This window comes from Chroicocephalus ridibundus, chromosome 8 (assembly GCF_963924245.1).
Source record: "Chroicocephalus ridibundus chromosome 8, bChrRid1.1, whole genome shotgun sequence".
In the NCBI taxonomy this organism is placed as follows: Eukaryota; Metazoa; Chordata; class Aves; order Charadriiformes; family Laridae; genus Chroicocephalus; species Chroicocephalus ridibundus.
Window position 1 is genome coordinate 2,630,165 of NC_086291.1, and position 16,764 is coordinate 2,646,928.

General features: G+C 46.4%; 1 protein-coding gene across 1 annotated transcript in view; it reads right to left on the reverse strand.

The window, feature by feature from the left end:
- Positions 1-5,360: 5,360 nt before the first annotated feature.
- CACHD1 (cache domain containing 1) overlaps positions 5,361-16,764 on the reverse strand; it is a 113,201-nt gene continuing 101,797 nt past the window's right edge. The window contains exons 20-27 of the mRNA XM_063343752.1: positions 15,709-15,869; positions 14,950-15,036; positions 14,197-14,313; positions 13,091-13,242; positions 12,527-12,688; positions 10,634-10,711; positions 9,550-9,651; positions 5,361-7,064 (exon numbers count right to left, since the gene is read on the reverse strand). Of these exons, the coding sequence (XP_063199822.1) occupies positions 6,826-7,064; positions 9,550-9,651; positions 10,634-10,711; positions 12,527-12,688; positions 13,091-13,242; positions 14,197-14,313; positions 14,950-15,036; positions 15,709-15,869 (1,098 nt within the window). The 3' untranslated portion in view covers positions 5,361-6,825. The remainder of the gene's footprint in view (positions 7,065-9,549; positions 9,652-10,633; positions 10,712-12,526; positions 12,689-13,090; positions 13,243-14,196; positions 14,314-14,949; positions 15,037-15,708; positions 15,870-16,764) is intronic.

Here is a 16,764-nt window from a genome sequence, read left to right on the forward strand (position 1 = left end):
TAAAAAAAAAAAAAAAAAAAAAAAATCTTCCTTGGGTTTCTAGCAAAAGCAGGTACAACCCCACATTCCTACGCAGAGTGGTTTTATTGGCCAGCCTGTTCGTGTGCTGCGAATTGCAGTTTCAAATCATTCTGCCTGTCTCACGTTTTCTACAAGGGCCTGTTTTCTAGGAACTGGAAAGTGACACTGATAGTTCCCGGGAAATGGTGAAATCATTTCCCATCAAATAATAGTGAAATCATAATGTTGAGTTAAAGCATTCACCAGGGTAAATGGATACATCTCCCTTACTACCTGATTTACAGCCCCTACAGGTCTGGCTAATTATAAACTTGAAGAAAATCTTTGAGGTAATTAACTGAATAGTTAGTACGTACTGGGAGCGACCAGGCACCTTACCAGCGATTTGGTTTGATACGATAAACCGGTCGGTGATTTATCCCTGCCAGCAGAGGCTGGGGTTTGAAACGCCCCCACCCCCACTATTTTGTCCTTTAAAATGCTCTAACTTGTTAAATATGGAAAGCTGGCACAAAGGATGTAGTGCAAGCTAAACTTTCCCAGTGCGTTCTTAAAAAATTTATGAGACTTTCAAATGTTCTGACATTCAGTTATAAAAAAGGTTTCTATAGAAACTGCCACGCAACATGACTTTTTGCTATAAACACACTTAGTGAAGTGTCTGACTTCTACATGTTCATTCTGTTTTCATGGGATAAAAACAACCCCATCCCCTTCCTGTTATCCAGGTTCTGTGGCTGAGGCCACAGCAGTAACACATTTTGAGTCGTTTATAGAGATTTCCTCAGTTAAGCTGCAATGGAAATAAACACACTTAAAAAGGTTATTATTATTTTGCAGGAATTAGATCACGTAGTTCAATTACTCAACCTTTAATCTCTCCCAATTGCATGTGATTTGCATACCCGCTGCCAAGAGAATTGATACTGGGAGGAAATTAATTGTTGAAGCCTCAGAAAGTTGGAAAACTGAAAATAAGTATACTAAAACTATTTGACCAAGTTCCCGGTTTCCTGCAGTTCTCCGTGCCAACCCATCTCAGAGCGGCTGTCTGATTTCATTACCTCTAGGTGCAGGGCAAGAGTTTTAAAACTGGAAATATCCATCAGCGTTGACCAAACTGGAAATACTTGGCAATCTAACCCAAGGCTGGCCCATTGTTCAACTGGTGAGATGGCGCCTGGGTTCAAAGAGGAGAGACGGCCAGTTTCCCAAGAAGGTTGGTGGGGCTCCACCTCTTTCTGCGCATGTTTTGATGCGGGCGTTCTGCTTGTAAAAGGTGCTGTCTCGCCACTCTGGGAGCCCGGGGCCGTTCCCTCGCCCCGTGGAGCTGCGGTTGTACTCGTGCCTCCACCCTTCCCTGCCAGGCGGAGGGTGCGTAGAAGGTTCCTGCACTATGCTTTTTGGTCAAGTTTCCCTTTCTTGCTATCGCTGGTTTTGTTCCATTAGTGGCAATAGCAGCGGAGAGCACTTGTTCAGGCAGTGCTCCAAGAAGCTGGTGGTTTTGCCAGCATCAGCTAGAAAAATGTAGAATAAAATAGAACAAAACATAATTGTTCCTGCTGGCTCCTGGCTTCTGAGAGCAGTACCATCTACTGCTGCCGCTAACGAAACCAGCCCAGGGATAACAGCAGTGAAGGTTTCCACGGCATTTAGAGGCGGCCATTATGATTCATCTTGGAGCTGAAGGTGAAACTTCCAGATCTAATACACGTTCCGCCTCTGCCATCAAATTCGTGCTTCTCTTCTGCTCAGGCCGTCGCTATTGCTAACTGCTACCGACCGCCGCTTTCTGATGGGCATAGAATTGTGTTGCATTTAACAGAAGTCTTGGTCAAACCGAGTAGATCTGATTATTTGATGGAAACTCTTCTTTTACTTTGGATGTTTATTTTCCCTTAATATATTATTGATCAACTGTTTACTGAGAATCTCACTGAAGTTTGCAGAAGAGGGGTAGAAGGGATTAAGCCTTTCCCTGGAAGGCAGCAGACAACCTGTAAGCGCGTGTTCGAGTGCAGGCAAAGTCAGTAACTCACTTTGGAAGCTGTTTGCACACAGCGTTAGACACGCTCCGAAGCTCTGCCAGTTCAGGCTCCGTCGGGTTCCCAGGCAGAGGGTCTGCCTATCCCAGCCTCAAAATCGCCACCCAAAGCAGGCGATAGATGTGCAGAGGGAGGGACGCGTCAGGCTCTTGTAAGGAGATAAAGCCAGCGGCGTTTCTGCGCCTGCGCTGGCGCACACAGCAGTTATGTTTGGCACTTGACTAACGAGGCAGGGGCCGGAGGGCTGCACTCTTGGACTCCAGTCTCTAAATTCCACTGTAGCCTTGGCTTCAGAAACGCAAGCCCTTCTCTAGGCCAAGGTCCTTCTGTGACTCAGTTCAGAGCACATAAAGTAGAGAAAATAATTACCTCTCATCACATAGAAGTGTTGCAAATAAGTAATACGGAATACTTTACGGCACTTAAGATTAGTTTTTCATAGTTGGAGACCATGGCAAAGGGGGAATCGTACAGCAAAACAACCCAACAGTTACCAAAGTAACTGCTGTAGGAATTAATATTCCAAACATCACTGGAAGCGTAGTGCAGGCTCCTTTGAAAATCCCAGCCATAGCTGGGATTCTCTTTTAAAAACAAATGAAATGGGTAGCTAAGAGCTAGGAACGCTGCAAATTAATCTTTGCACTTGCATCCAGCCGTTTGGATTACCTGCACCCTCTTAACTTGATCCAGGTCTTCTGCATCCTATTTTTTCCCCCTTTTCCATATTTGCTGCCAGTTTACTACCACCGTTTGTACTCTGACAAATCTACTTTCTATCCTCAACACCGTTTCTGGGTCACTTTACCGAACACACCCCCTGAAAGCTCGAGACCTCATTTTGACCTGTTACAGTCACATCCGCTGCTGCACACGTGAACGGCGCCCGAATTCTCATCTCTCTTCTCTCTCATTGCCAAGGGCAAAGGTAAAGATAGTATTTCGTGGCTTAAGTGGCCTTATAAAATGCTCATGGGCAAACTGTAACATACTCTTCTTTCCAAATCGCATTTTGTATCAAGGCAGTAATATAAACAAATTAAAAAAACATCTCAATTAGTTTTCAAGCAATATATTCTGAACATGTGACCATGCCTCTCCCTCTGGCCAGCTGGGTTACCTGGATGGAGAACCTGCTTGTTACATACAGGAAAAATCAATACACTTCACACGTCTCAAATACTGAAAGCATCGAGTCAATTTAACGTTAGTGAACACAAACCAAAGGCAACACTCGTTTTCCTTTCAGAACTTGTTTGGGAAGAAAGAAAGAAAGAAAACCTACAGGAAATTAATGTAACTAAGTTTCAGAAATGAAACAAGTGGAAAATTAATGGCCGTAAAGTCTTGCAGTTACAGGTAAGGCGGATCGGGGTAGGAGTCCATCCCAGGCAGCTAACTGCTCCTTTTGTGATCCCGCTCCTCCGTCAACACGGTAAAATAATCACGGGGAGGGAAGGCCGTGGCAGCAACACCTGCAATAAAAACGGAAGAGGTGTCCTGCGGCTTCCTAGAATCCACAACTACATCCAGGTTCCCTGCTGTATTTATGAGGTTTCATTTTAAATGAGCAACAGGATCTCTCCCAGCGTTAGTTATTCCTGCTGGGACAAGGTTCGCTGGCAGCATCTGAAGCTGTGACTTGGCACACCTCCCGATCTGTGTTTTTTCCCGTAATTATTCCTTAATCGCAAGAGCTTTGGGTCTTCTCATTACTTCAAGTATAAGCAAGGCTGTCCGGACCCCAGGAAGCAAGAACGGTTTTTATGTCCCGGAACAGAAGGGATGAAGCAGCAGCGAGGTGCAGCTCTGCAAAAACCCGTAAAGGTAAAAAGCTTTTAAAGGTAAAGGCGAGGGGGTTTGATCGCTGCGACTTTTTGACAGCCGTTCAGAGAGAAGCGTAACCCAGGCATTTCTGGCGGGGCTGCAACAGAGAACGCTGCCAGCAGTTTCTAAGAACAATAAATAAATCTCTCCACTGAAACACCACTGTACTCAAGAAAGTAATTAATATTATTGCATTGCACAAGGTATGTGCTTATTCCTATTACTTTCTGATACATTTTGAACAAAAGTTACTTCTCCCACTATAAAATAGTACAGAATACGCCAGTGTGGGTTAAACACAGGTATGTATACATTCATTAACACTGCAGTTTAATTAAAGCTGGACTTAATGATGTGCTCCATGGCCTTACCTGGTGTAAAGTAAGGTCAGCCGCAGAGCAGGCAGGCACGCGTGGCTCAAGCCAAAGCTGCGCTCTTCTTTATTTCTGTTTATATTATTTTATATGCGAGGAAACTATTCTAACGTTGCTTGACATAAAAAACTACAGCTGGGGAGCAAATACTCAAGTTCAAGAACCTCTGCTGCACCGTGAGATTCCTTCATATGTACACGGATGGGCAAAATACAATTTAAATTCCGCTTTACAAGTCGGTGGCTTCCAGCGACGCTTTTGTCCCGTGGCAACAGCTTCTGGCTGAATTCCAGCATCTACGTTACATCCCCAGATCTGACCAAATAAAGTCCTGGCTAGAACTTCAAATCGGATTTACCTCGGAATTTTAGTGAGAACAGCTTTTGGACTTCTGTAGGTCTAGGAAATGAACAAAGCATCTTGTTTGATGTTTCGCACAAACCGTTATTAACACTTACATATAGTTGAACACTTGTCCACACTGAAAGCTATTTTCCCTTCGTGCTTAAAAATTCTGCTTCCTGGCTGGATACGTTGTTCTTTGATCAGTAACATTAAGATAATGCCTTTTCTTCGAGAGGCAAACCTGACAAAACAGCCAGTTTGTCCATTGCCCCAAACTCAGCGCTATTTTGGATTCAAAATTAGAAATTCTAGCAAGTTGGGTCTACAGATTGACTCACGAGCCATTACAAGGCCCTCTGAGAACATAAAGCAGTGCTTGATCCATTTCTGCAGGTGCCTGGTCAGCAAACCCCCCGCCATTCCCACCCACCACCGCAGAACGGCAAATCCAGCGCAACCCAGTTTTCAGTAGCGCGGAAGAAAAAACCCAAATGATCGGCTTTGGTGAGTCCGCGCAATGGCTGAGCACTTCCAGAAATGTTCATTTCCCAAATAGTGACCAACAGGCTCACAAAGGAAAAAAAAAAAAAAAAAAAAGCTTTTAAACATACGTCAATACCGTCATTCATATGTAAAGTTTAGATCTTTCAAGTTCGTAAAAGCAAGAGGAACCTGGCCAAATGTTTCACTCCCGTTATAACACTTAGTCAGACAGAAAATTAAAGGAAACTGAGACAGAATAATTTCAATCTAGCCCGTTATCCACAGAACTATACTTTATATACAGTTTATTTCACTAGAGATTTTAGTTTTATACATAGTATAAAGGGGTATCCTGATATCACACATATAGTTATTTTACCGTACTGTTTAAGAACCAATTTTTTTACATAATACAGTATTAAGTACCATATTAATTAAAACACGTGATTTTTAAAAAAACCTACATATAAATGGATGTTTATCATAATGCACAGTGCAAGAATGGTTTTATATCATTGTAATCACAAAACGTGAATCTAAAATACAACGCTGTGATTTAAAACTAATTTATAATTACGATGCTCTGTGTTGTAGACAGACTGATTAATCTTCGTTTGAATTACCAACAATGTTAAATTCCAGACAAACAGCAGCAGCTTCAAATCATGATTTCGGAAAGACCTTCCACAGTAACCCAAGTTTTACAAAACACTGGTTTATCCCTACTTCTGATCTCGACAGCGTCCTAAGGGAACAGAAGAATGGCACAGATTTCATTGGGAATTATCTGGCAACTAATGCTAAATAAATTCTTTATTACTTCCACACAGGAAACCTTTAAGGATGACCGAAGAGGTAAAGACAGAGAAGTTTATGGGCAGAATTCTCAGAATTTTAGTAATGGAGTACAGGATTTTTCCTCTGCAAATAGGAAGAAAATACTGTCATATAAATCAGGTTCTAATATTTACAGAAAACAATTGTGGAAAAGAAAGCATTCATACTGTAAACACGTCAGAAACGACTTCTTCATTTTCCCTTTTGCAGAGTGGGGCAGTGTGGATGAGTATCAGCTAATAAGAACCAGATGTCTTCCTCGGAAGAACCACTTCACCATCACAGAAGATATGTGGCAGTCGTTGAGAATTGCTAACATGTTTTCTCCCCTCCCTCCCCCCAAAGTTTCGAGTTCAATAAATAGTAGAAAAATAATCCTTTACTTAAAAATCTTGAGATGCATTGTCCCAGGTTCCAGACAGCCGTTGTCGGAGCAGTGAACTTTGTACGCGCGAAACAAACTGCGGAGAAACCACCAGCCTTTCCCCCCCCCGCCTCTATCTGGCACTTGTTTAGCCTTCGGCCGCACAGATTTCTGCTCTTCCAGTTAAGGAAACCAAATCATCGCTGGCTCTTTTAAGCTCGCTCTCTCCTCTTGGCTCAGCGTAACGGGGCTTCCAAAGCTCCAGCTGCTGTATAAACTCGCGTCCCCGTTTCTGGAGGTCTAACGTGCCTCCCGCTCCATTTTCTTCAATGTTATGGCAGGTCCATTCATCAAGCACGCTTCCCTTCCATTTCAGAGCCGGCCTTACATTTATAAAAATGTAAAGCTTTTCTGCCTCAGTTTACTCAGGAAGTGAGTTAAATCGTTCCTGGTGAAAAGCACAGAAGCCGAGCTGCCCGCTGCTGCACGGATCGTCGTTCACAAGTTATGTTCCCGGTGCCGTTGTTCATTAGCACTCGGCATCCACAGTGTGTACCGTGACTGCAGCCTGTAAGTGGTGGCTGTGGTGGAGCGTCGGGTGGTGCAACCGGTAGTGGTGGAACTTGTGACTCAAGAGGGCAGCTGTTTGCGGCGGCGTGTCCAGGTCCAAGTCTTCATCGTGGTTTCCCACATCGACACCAGCCGACAACGGGTCGTTATTGCATGGAGGGTTTTCGCTGTCTTCCTGAGGACTCATAGTGCTGTAGCCTAGAAAAGGAATCAGAAGGACCAAGAATTAAAAGCAAGACTAAAAGGTCAATCTGCCACGGTGCCGACTGCTGCACCCTTCAGGGAATCAGACACAGCCAGTGCTTTATAAAGAATAAAACAATTAATTAAGAGAAAAGAAAAAAAAACCCAAACAAAGCCATCCTCTCCTGTAGGTTCATAATGGATCCCTTTCTCTGTCACCAGCTTTGTTTATAAACGTATGGTCTGTGCCACCCCAAACGGTAGAAACCAATCACGCCTTCAACAGTTTGGTATGGCAGAATTGCTCGCACTGATTTGAAAAACAAAACCTAACAGAATTTTTTGGGGCAGTGGTATCTTTAAAGATATTACTTGGATTTTTACGGACAGACAAGAAATAGGTGGGATCCGCGCCCCTTACCTCTAGTCCTATCAAACTACATCTTTCCTAGGAAAGAAAGCTGTTGTTATCTGGAAGCAGCGAAACTTCTCACATCATCTTGCGTAATCACAGTATTCTCTTTTTAAGAGGAAAAGAGCACTTTTCACCTGTGAAGGCCTATTTACAAACCCCAAACGTATGTTTTTAATGTCGGTGAGCTTTCCATAGAGTTAAAGAAATGGACTGAATCCACCTGGAAGTGTTTCACGCAGCAGGTCCATTAAGCCAAATGGTACTGACCCGTCCAGCTGCGCACGTGCCCATCGTGCAATCAACTCCTTTGGCCAAAATATCTGCTCCTGCAGTCTGAGAAGTTGAAAAAACAACAGAGCAGCCGACTATCGGAGTAATGAGCCATTGCATTCTCTGGGATATCCTAAGGAAATTATGTCACTGGAAAGCCAGCTAACGGCTAACCCTTGCTGGACAAGATCCTGCTTTCTCAGTGAGGACGCTGCCTCCTAACAGCTCCCTGGGAGACCTTCTGTCCCTCTCTTTTGAAGCAGGTGCTAGTAGTTACTGTGAGATTTGGATTTACCACTGAAACCAGCTGTTACCGCTCAAACAAAACCACCTCAGTATCTCTAAATGCAAACACACAAACAAAATTTAAAAGGAAAAAGATCTTGCTTTAATTAGAAAAATAATCCATCTTGGAAAACTTTGGCTAAGAGCTGGAAACCCACTGGTGCTTCTCCGAGCATCTCGGTTGGGTTTTCAGCTTGAGATGCCTAAAAGAAGTGTGTTAAAAATATCAGGGTAAGTATCCACAGCTGGGGCTCATTTCCCATGGTCTGAGTCATGGTTTCTAGCTGGCAGAGAGGAATTGGGAAGACGACTGGGCAGCCCTTTGAAGAAGATGGAATTACAGAAACTAAAAATAGAAGCGCACATTTCAGAAATAGGTAGACAGTTCCCCTGCTAACCCTGACACGGGGACGGGAACGATGGGAAGGATTTGCTCGGACTACAAGAAATGGAGCAAAAGGAGCATTAGTCTAGCAAATGTGCCTCAGCACAGGTAATCTGGCCCCAAATCCAGGCTAATTCCTCTTAGAGCAAGATTGTCTCTCAGGCATCTGTTCATCCACGTTCCAAGGCTTTGGCCTTCAGATTTCCTGGCCCTCAGCAATTCCATTAGCGCAACCACTGTCTTAATAAGTGACTCCATCTGCTGTAAGATACCCAGCCACTACGACACGCAGCTAGAGCTGACATCTGTGGCAGACTGCCTTGTCTAACCCTTCTCTTCATTTACGTTACGCCTCCTCACGAGTCAGCAGCAGGACACCCTTCTACCAGCTTCCAACAGTTAAGAAGACTCAGTCCCAGGGGATGGGAGACGTATCAAAATTCCCTGAACCTAAACAGGGTTGAAATGTGTGTGTGTGACAAACACACGCGGCTGAATACCCCTCATTGCTATACATGTACCCAGTAATGTTCATTATTTGCTTAAAGGTGACGTAAGGTGTCCTCTGCGGTGATGGCAGGGACTGAACGTCCAACAGAAAGGCTAAGGAGGCACCTGACTCCGTGGTCTCTAAATCCGTATATGCTTTACCCCAGGAAATGCAGGTGTCCCACACATGCTGCTAGAATTTTATGAAAGATGTGCACGTCACGGCGAAGAGACAAGCAGTCGAGATGCTGACTCGACTGCAAGGGACTTCCTTTCGCTCATTAAGTAGGAGAGGCCCGTTATCCCAACTGAGCATCTAGATTGTTCGGGTTGGCGATGGAAGAAGAGTGTGGTAAATGTAGTCCTGTTTCTGTCGGTCTGCATTCTGGCCCCGCAGCGAAGCTGGCAGAGCCCCCCGCCAGCCAGGGGGAGCAGGGCCTTCAGCTGCCGCTGTACCACCCCTCTGAGGAAACCAGCTCCTGGCTGGACGGCATCGTCTGCTGAAGGGTGGCAAAACCGCTCAGCTGTGAGGTAATAAGGAGCAAAGGTTTTTGGTTTGGTTGTGGCAGCCTTATCTGCAACGTGCCAGACTTCTGAAGGAAACCCAGTAACCGCAATCATTAACCCGGGGCCAGGGCGGGGATTCAAGGTCTTACCGTGGTCGCTCTCCGTTCCCGATCGCCCCCAGTACCGGCGTCTGCGTTCGGGGCTGTGGGCGTGCCGCTCGATTACCGCTGCTATAAATCGAGTGTTACTAACTGGGAGGGAGAAAGAAACAGAACTGGTTTTAAAGAAAGTGCTTTTACTGAATTATATCAGCGGGACAAATCAAGCACAGGGGAATAGGCTTTCTACAGTCTAACTCTTCTCAAATGCTACTACTTTTAAGATGACTGTCAAGCGACAGAGGAGTAGGAGTAAAGAGATGGTGTTTAAATGTGGACGGGATCAAGATCCAGTCAGACTCATTCACCTCATCCGCTGGGATTAATAGAAGTTAGGGAATTAGTGCCAATGCTGAAGAACCTGTGGCAGCACTGGGAGCCGACTCCCAATGAAACTGAAACGGCCCTGGAGAAGCGGTAGATGCGAGCCATGAAACCCACACACGCTTGTTTCTCAGTCTTTGAGTGCTGACACAGTTTCAAACCTTGGGCATTGTTTTAGTTCTGGTTTAGCGAGGCTCCAGAGACAGGGATCTGCTCTGACTCCGCAGCTCTCCCAGAGCTTAGGTGCACCGGCTCATCTTACGGTACAGCACTATCAAACGCAAAGTGCCATTTTTACTGGACAGCAAAGCAGTAACAGGCATCCCAAATCAATGCAAATAAGATTTACTGCCACATTTGTTGAACATACATGCCAGGCTTGGCCTCTGCTTTCCAAGGCTGAACAAAGGTAGGAGTTTTCCATACCCCGTACTGACACGATCGCAATTTTTAGGCTGATCAGAGCTATTTCTGGAAGCGGTTATGATGGGGGGGGGGGGCGCGTAAGGGGCAGACCCCCTCCACACATAATCAAGATTAGTCTTCTAAAAGCAAAAAATGTAATATTTAGCAGGAGACTGAAGATGCACTGGAAGTTACAGTTTAAATCAAAACGTTGTTCTGTCACTTCCTACTGCTAATCAGCACAGGGTCTCCTCCCATATTTTTTAATTCTAGCATATTAAGAAAACAAATAGCTCATTTACTCCTAATCTAAGATTTTTTTACCGCAAAGTGATTTGGTACTTACTGATTCCTCTGTCTTCATGGCTGTCATCGTCTCTCTCGTCCCTATCATTTTCCAGGTTCGACATACGCACTGACATTTCTACACACCATTACAAACAGAAAAATGCAACTGTTAAGAGAAAAATTTTGGATCATCTTACTAACGGCTGTCACCCCGGTAGTATCGTGGAAGCACTTTGCGCTACGGTGTGAAGAAATGCGGTCTGAGCTCGGTGTGCTCATTTCCCAAGACAAACAGGGCTAGGGATTTCAGGAATACGATACACCCCACCTCCCCCTGCAAGGAACAGGCTTTAAATTTTGAAGACAGCGAACTGATTCAAAGTAGAGCCAGGGTGTCATCAAATGTAGAGGTAATTAGCCCTGATCACACTTCTCACCTCTTTCTACCGGTATCCCTTCCGCCAAACAGTTTTGTCTCTCAGACTTCAGTGGTTTTATCTAACTACGTCTAGATATTCCATGAACATCACACGGAACACAAGTGCAAAAAGACATGCACCCTCAGTGAGTTTGCAGATGACACCAAACCAGGTGGGAGCGTTGATCTGCTTGAGGGTAGGAAGGCTCTACAGAGGGACCTGGACAGGCTGGATCCATGGGCCAAGGCCAACTGTAGGAGGTTCAATAAGGCCAAGTGCTGGGTCCTGCATTTCGGTCACAACAACCCCAAGCAACGCTACAGGCTTGGGGCAGAGTGGCTGGAAAGCTGCCCCGCAGAAAAGGACCTGGGGGTGCTGGTGGCCGGCCAGCTTAACATGAGCCAGCAGTGTGCCCAGGTGGCCAAGAAGGCCAACAGCATTCTGGCTTGTCTCAGGAACAGCGTGGCCAGCAGGAGCAGGGAAGTGATGGTGCCTCTGTACTGGGCACTGGTGAGGCCTCACCTCGAGCGCTGTGTTCAGTTCTGGGCCGCGCTGTACAAGAGGGACATTGAGGTGCTGGAGCGTGTCCAGAGGAGAGCGACCAGGCTGGTGAGGGGTCTGGAGACCAGGGCATCTGAGGAGAGGCTGAGGGAGCTGGGCATGTTTAGCTTGGAGAAGAGGAGGCTGAGGGGAGACCTCATTGCCCTCTACAACTCCCTGAAAGGAGGGTGGAGAGAGGGGGGTGTTGGCCTCTTCTCCCAGGTGAAGAATGACAGGACCAGAGGAAATGGTCTGAAGCTGCGGCAGGGGAGGTTTAGGTTAGATATTAGGAAGAATGACTTTACTGAAAGAGTGGTCAGGCCCTGGAACAGCCTGCCCAGGGAGGGGGTTGAGTCACCATCCCTAGAGGTGTTTAAGAAACGTCTGGATGTGGCACTTCAGGGCATGCTCTGGTGGCAGAGATTGTAGGGGTTTTTTTGTGTGTGTGCATGGTTGGACTCGATGATCTCAAAGGTCCCTTCCAACCATGAAGATTCTATGATTCTGTGTCGCAGACCGCCCAAGCAGAAAGGGCGTGAGAACTCTTAATAGGCCCAAAAGCTCCACTCTTATGCAGAAATAAACACCCGCGGTCGGTGTGCTGTGACAAGGGCCAGGAAGCTGTGAAGCTGGGCTTACATCAGTTTAGCTCAAGAAAAAGCGTAACTTCAGCTCCCTGACACGAACTGCACGTTATGGTTTTGGGGCAGAGTCTCCTCGGGCGGCAGCAGGTCTGGCTGCACCCAGGAGAGGGCAGCAATACACAGGCCCCCTGGAGAAACCTGGCTTTTACAAGGGCTGGCAAAAGGGAAATACAAACGGGGCACTGAAACAAAACCAAGGAAAGAGGGTTTGGATTTTTATTTTTGGTTGGTTGGTTGGTTTGGTTTTGTGGGCTTTTTTTGTTTTTGTTTGTTTGTTTTTTTTATTTTGGGCTTTTGTTTTTGGTTTGAGTTTTATTTTAAATTCCCACCCTACTATTTCTCTCTCACCCTGGGCAGCCAAAGGTGACATGTGCTGGTGACTCCTCCGATGTATCTGGTGGCGATACGCGTATACCGCTAGGACAAGCACCATAATGCAGCCCATAATGCCTCCAGCCACTGGGCCGACCGGTGCGCTTTTGATCATGTTCAGAGTGATCACCTCATCTCCTAAATCAAAAGGGACAAAACAGAGGAAAAAAAAAATCCATAAATGCTCTGCAGAAGGGTTTAGATCAACATCTCTGAGGACTGGAGAAGATCTTGAAGGCTTTCTAGAAGCTCAACTGCGCACAGGCAGGCCAGCACACTTTAAATCGGAGAAGAAATTCAGAGAGGGTACATCTTAAAGACAGGAATGTACAGCTACACTCAGCTACACATCAACATTTTCAAAAATGTAACACCCACAACGGCCCTGATGCTACTTCTTTGCTGCTTGGTGCACTATTTCTGCTAATTTACCACTAGCATAAGAGATAAGCATTATGGGAAGCATGGTCTGGCACTGAAAGTGCACGTTATTGCCTACAAACAGCTAAACGCAGCATCTCTACAGACAGGCAGAGTTACCTATTGCTCCCAAGTCATCCACGTAGGGGCTCTTCGCTCCCACAATGCCACCGAAGCATTCCTTCTGAGGGGCACAGTAGGATTTATCCAGATGGGTCTTCCCGTCGCTGTCTACCATGCACCACTCGCAGTCCAACACACCGAAGCAATCCCTGAAAATGAAAAATGAAAGAAGACCACGTTTCTTTCCAGTTCAACACTTCTTGTTTGGCACAGCTCAGTCCATTTTAGAATCGCGAGACAGAGGGAAGCCAAAATCATCCACAAGCCCTTGCGTATGTAACATTTGGCCACAAACCCCTTCTCATTGAAATGCTTAAGTACCACAAGGGAAGTTATACAGGGAAGCTGCATCTTCAGCATGCATCTTCCAACTCTGTTTGCTTTGGGTTTTGCCTCCATGACTCAGCCTGAGCACAGGGAGAACTTCCTACTTGTAACTGCTCCAATAAGACATTTCTCAGCACGGTGAAGTCTGACTACGGTTCCACCCTTTTTCTGCAATCCTTTGGAAGATGGAAGAAAGGATTTGGAAAGTCTGGTCAGAGCACGATATGTTCTAGCAGTCTCAGTTCCCTGGAGACCGCTCATAACTAGCAAAAAATAAATAAGCCCTGAAGCTCCTCTACATAATGCCAGGAGTAGAAGAGAGAAGCAGGGAACTGGAAGCTGACAGGCAGCTCCCATCCCTAACGTGCTCCGAAGTCACCACCGCGACCGTACTGTCTGCTTTCTGCGAACCCTTTGGACCACACCTTCCTCCCGAAGGCAGACAAACACAGCAGCACTATCCATTTTGCTAAGAGGAAGAATTCATTCTCCTTTCAGCAGCAAATCCTCCACTTGCACAACCCTCAGTTCCCAGAGTCACAAAGTGCAACAGGGAAGCCGTTTGTTTGCTATTAATGGTGTAACGTGACTCAAACGGGAATACTGAGCTCTTCTCTTTCTGCACAGCAGCATAATGTCAGCATTGGCGTGTGCTGTAATACCTCATTCTGGTATCACGCTTCTTTTTTTTCCTTGAAATATGTAAGGAAGAGCTATTTTCACTTAATTATTTCAGGAACATGGTATATTTTGAGGGACGGAGGACGCCACTTTACCCGCTCTCTGTTCTCTGGTTGCACTGGGTGTTGATACACTGCGGCAGAGCGTCCTGGAGGCTCGGATCGATTGCTGTGAAAGTCATTGGCTCCTGATGAACTTCACAACTTGGATTCCTATATCAGGGCAAAAAGGAAAGCCCTGTATTATAAAAGCAGTCAAAGCACAATCACCGAGAAATGTCCTGAGCGAGGGACTGAGCACCTCTGTGCTGAGGAAAGGCTGAGCCCTGGGGCTGTTCCGCTGGAGAAGAGCAGGCTGAGAGGGGACCTCATCGATGCTCAGCAATATCCAAAGGCCAGGGGCAAGAGGATGGGGCCAGACTCTTCTCAGTGGTGCCTGGGGACAGGACAAGGGGCAACGGGCACAAACTGGAACATGGGAAATTCCATCTCAACATGAGGAAAAGCTTCTTTCCTGTGAGGGTGGCGGAGCCCTGGCACTGGCTGCCCAGAGAGGGTGTGGGGTCTCCGTCTCTGGAGACATCCCAAACCCGCCTGGACGCGTTCCTGTGCCACCTGCTCTGGGTGACCCTGCTCTGGGAGAGGGGCTGGACTGGAGGATCTTCAAGGGTCCCTTCCAACCCTGACCATACTGTGATTCTGTGATCGGTTTTACCTATTACGTATCACCTGCTTAATTATACTAAAAATCCTGTCTATGCTATCCTGTATCACCTCTAAGGTAGCATAAAAAATTAATTTTGTTAACTTCTGTCCCACGCTGTTCCACTAGAGGAGGCTGGTTCTCACCTGCTCTCGGCGTTGGTGAGGTTCCCGGTGCATTCATTTACCTCCAGAGGGCACTCACAGGGGCACTCGCATTCGTTCTGTTCCATTCTGCAGGGGCAGAAAACAGAGAAAACGCATCAGACACGGCACGGTGATTTTAGCCCCACAAGAGCAGTTTGCCATGGAAAAGGCTGTTCCGTAACCTTTCTCCTTCCCCCAGGAGCACAGGGATTGCTCTGTTCTGCTCTGGGACTGAGGACAATGTAGTAACAGAGCCTCTCGGATCTCTTACCCAACCCCTGAGATTTAAAAAGGAGACAACCCTTGGACAAATCTCCGATCTAGATGCAAGGATCCTACATAACGATGGTGGTGTAAGCAAAATCTGCAAGCACCAGGATCCCCTCAGTGAAAAACTACATCAATCCACATAAAACCATGGGTATCGATACGCCAGAACAAAGGGCATAATCCACCGACAACTGCCCCTAAGAACCGAATCTATTGTGGTCTTTTAACATTATCTACCCAAACGTGTCAAGCACAAACTACCCTGTTATTTAATACGCTAAAAATATCGCAAAAGATTAGAGGTCTGCTAAGTCACCATGCCTCTTGCAAATAGCATAGGTGAAGTAACTATGTTGTTTTCACTTCAGTTTTGCACTGCATGTTTTCGTTTAGCTTATACAATAAACGTGGTTTTATAAACCTTGAATGAAGAAGGCGGGAGGAAGTAAACGCCGGGCCCAGCCCCTTCATTCCCGACCCCCCGCTCACCTGTGGCAGTTGAGGCAGAGCCTGTCCACCATGCTGCAGGCACAGAACGCAAGGGAATCGCAGGTCTCGTTGACGATTCCCACGAAGGCGTTGGTGCCCGGGATTCTCGTCAGCCTGTACTTGGAGCAGTGGCTGCCGTGCACCAGGTTTGTCAGATCCCCCTAGGGAAAAAACAAATAGCATCAACAGAGTACCAAGAAATGCGTTGTTTTAGGGAGCTGAAGATTCTCCCCCATCCAAGGAAGCCTACAGAGCATGGGAGAGCCACCACCACAAATAAAAGGCCTATAAAATTCTTCATCAACCTGTTGAGTTTTGCCTCCAAGCTACTACTGGCTGGAGAGACTTTGCTGAAGGTGGAAAAAAGTACGCTTAGCTTGTAAACATTACGAGATGTGTCAGCGGCGTTGAGCCCGATATCCTGCCCGCAGCAGGCTGCATTTCGCTCCTTTGCATCGCTCCCCGACCCGTCCCCGCTGTCCCCGTCGTCGGTGACCTTCGCAAAGAGGCTCCGCTCTGACGGGGAGGCACCACCACGACTTGTTGAAAACTTCCTGGCACATGTACCATAAAAAAATACAGGGCAGCGCTGTACAGCTGCGATCTATTTGGTAGCCAGACTCATTCCTGATTCCTATTTGCATGCCACAAGCTTAAGTTTTTGCTCTGTCCTATACAATTTCCTTTACAGCGATACATTTTCAATTTTGCATTTCAAGCGTGGGGAAAATGTTTAAGCCTACCTGACATAAATCGACGTATTCTGACAGGACTTCCAAATATTTCTGACACTCATTTCCCACCTTCTCCTCCCAGTAATAATTGAAAAGTATTATCTAAAGAGCAGCTTCTCCCACAGAGCCTAACACCTTTTGAATGATTCTGCCGGGATCTTGTCAAGGGTGGATCTGCGGCGCTGCGATCGGCATTCATGGCGCGGCGAGAGCCAACAGTCCCTGGCTTAGACCTCTTGGCACAAGAGGAAGCTCACACAGGCCCTGCGGGGACCGCGGAGCGCTCGCATCTCCAAATACTGCAGTCTGACAAATGATACTC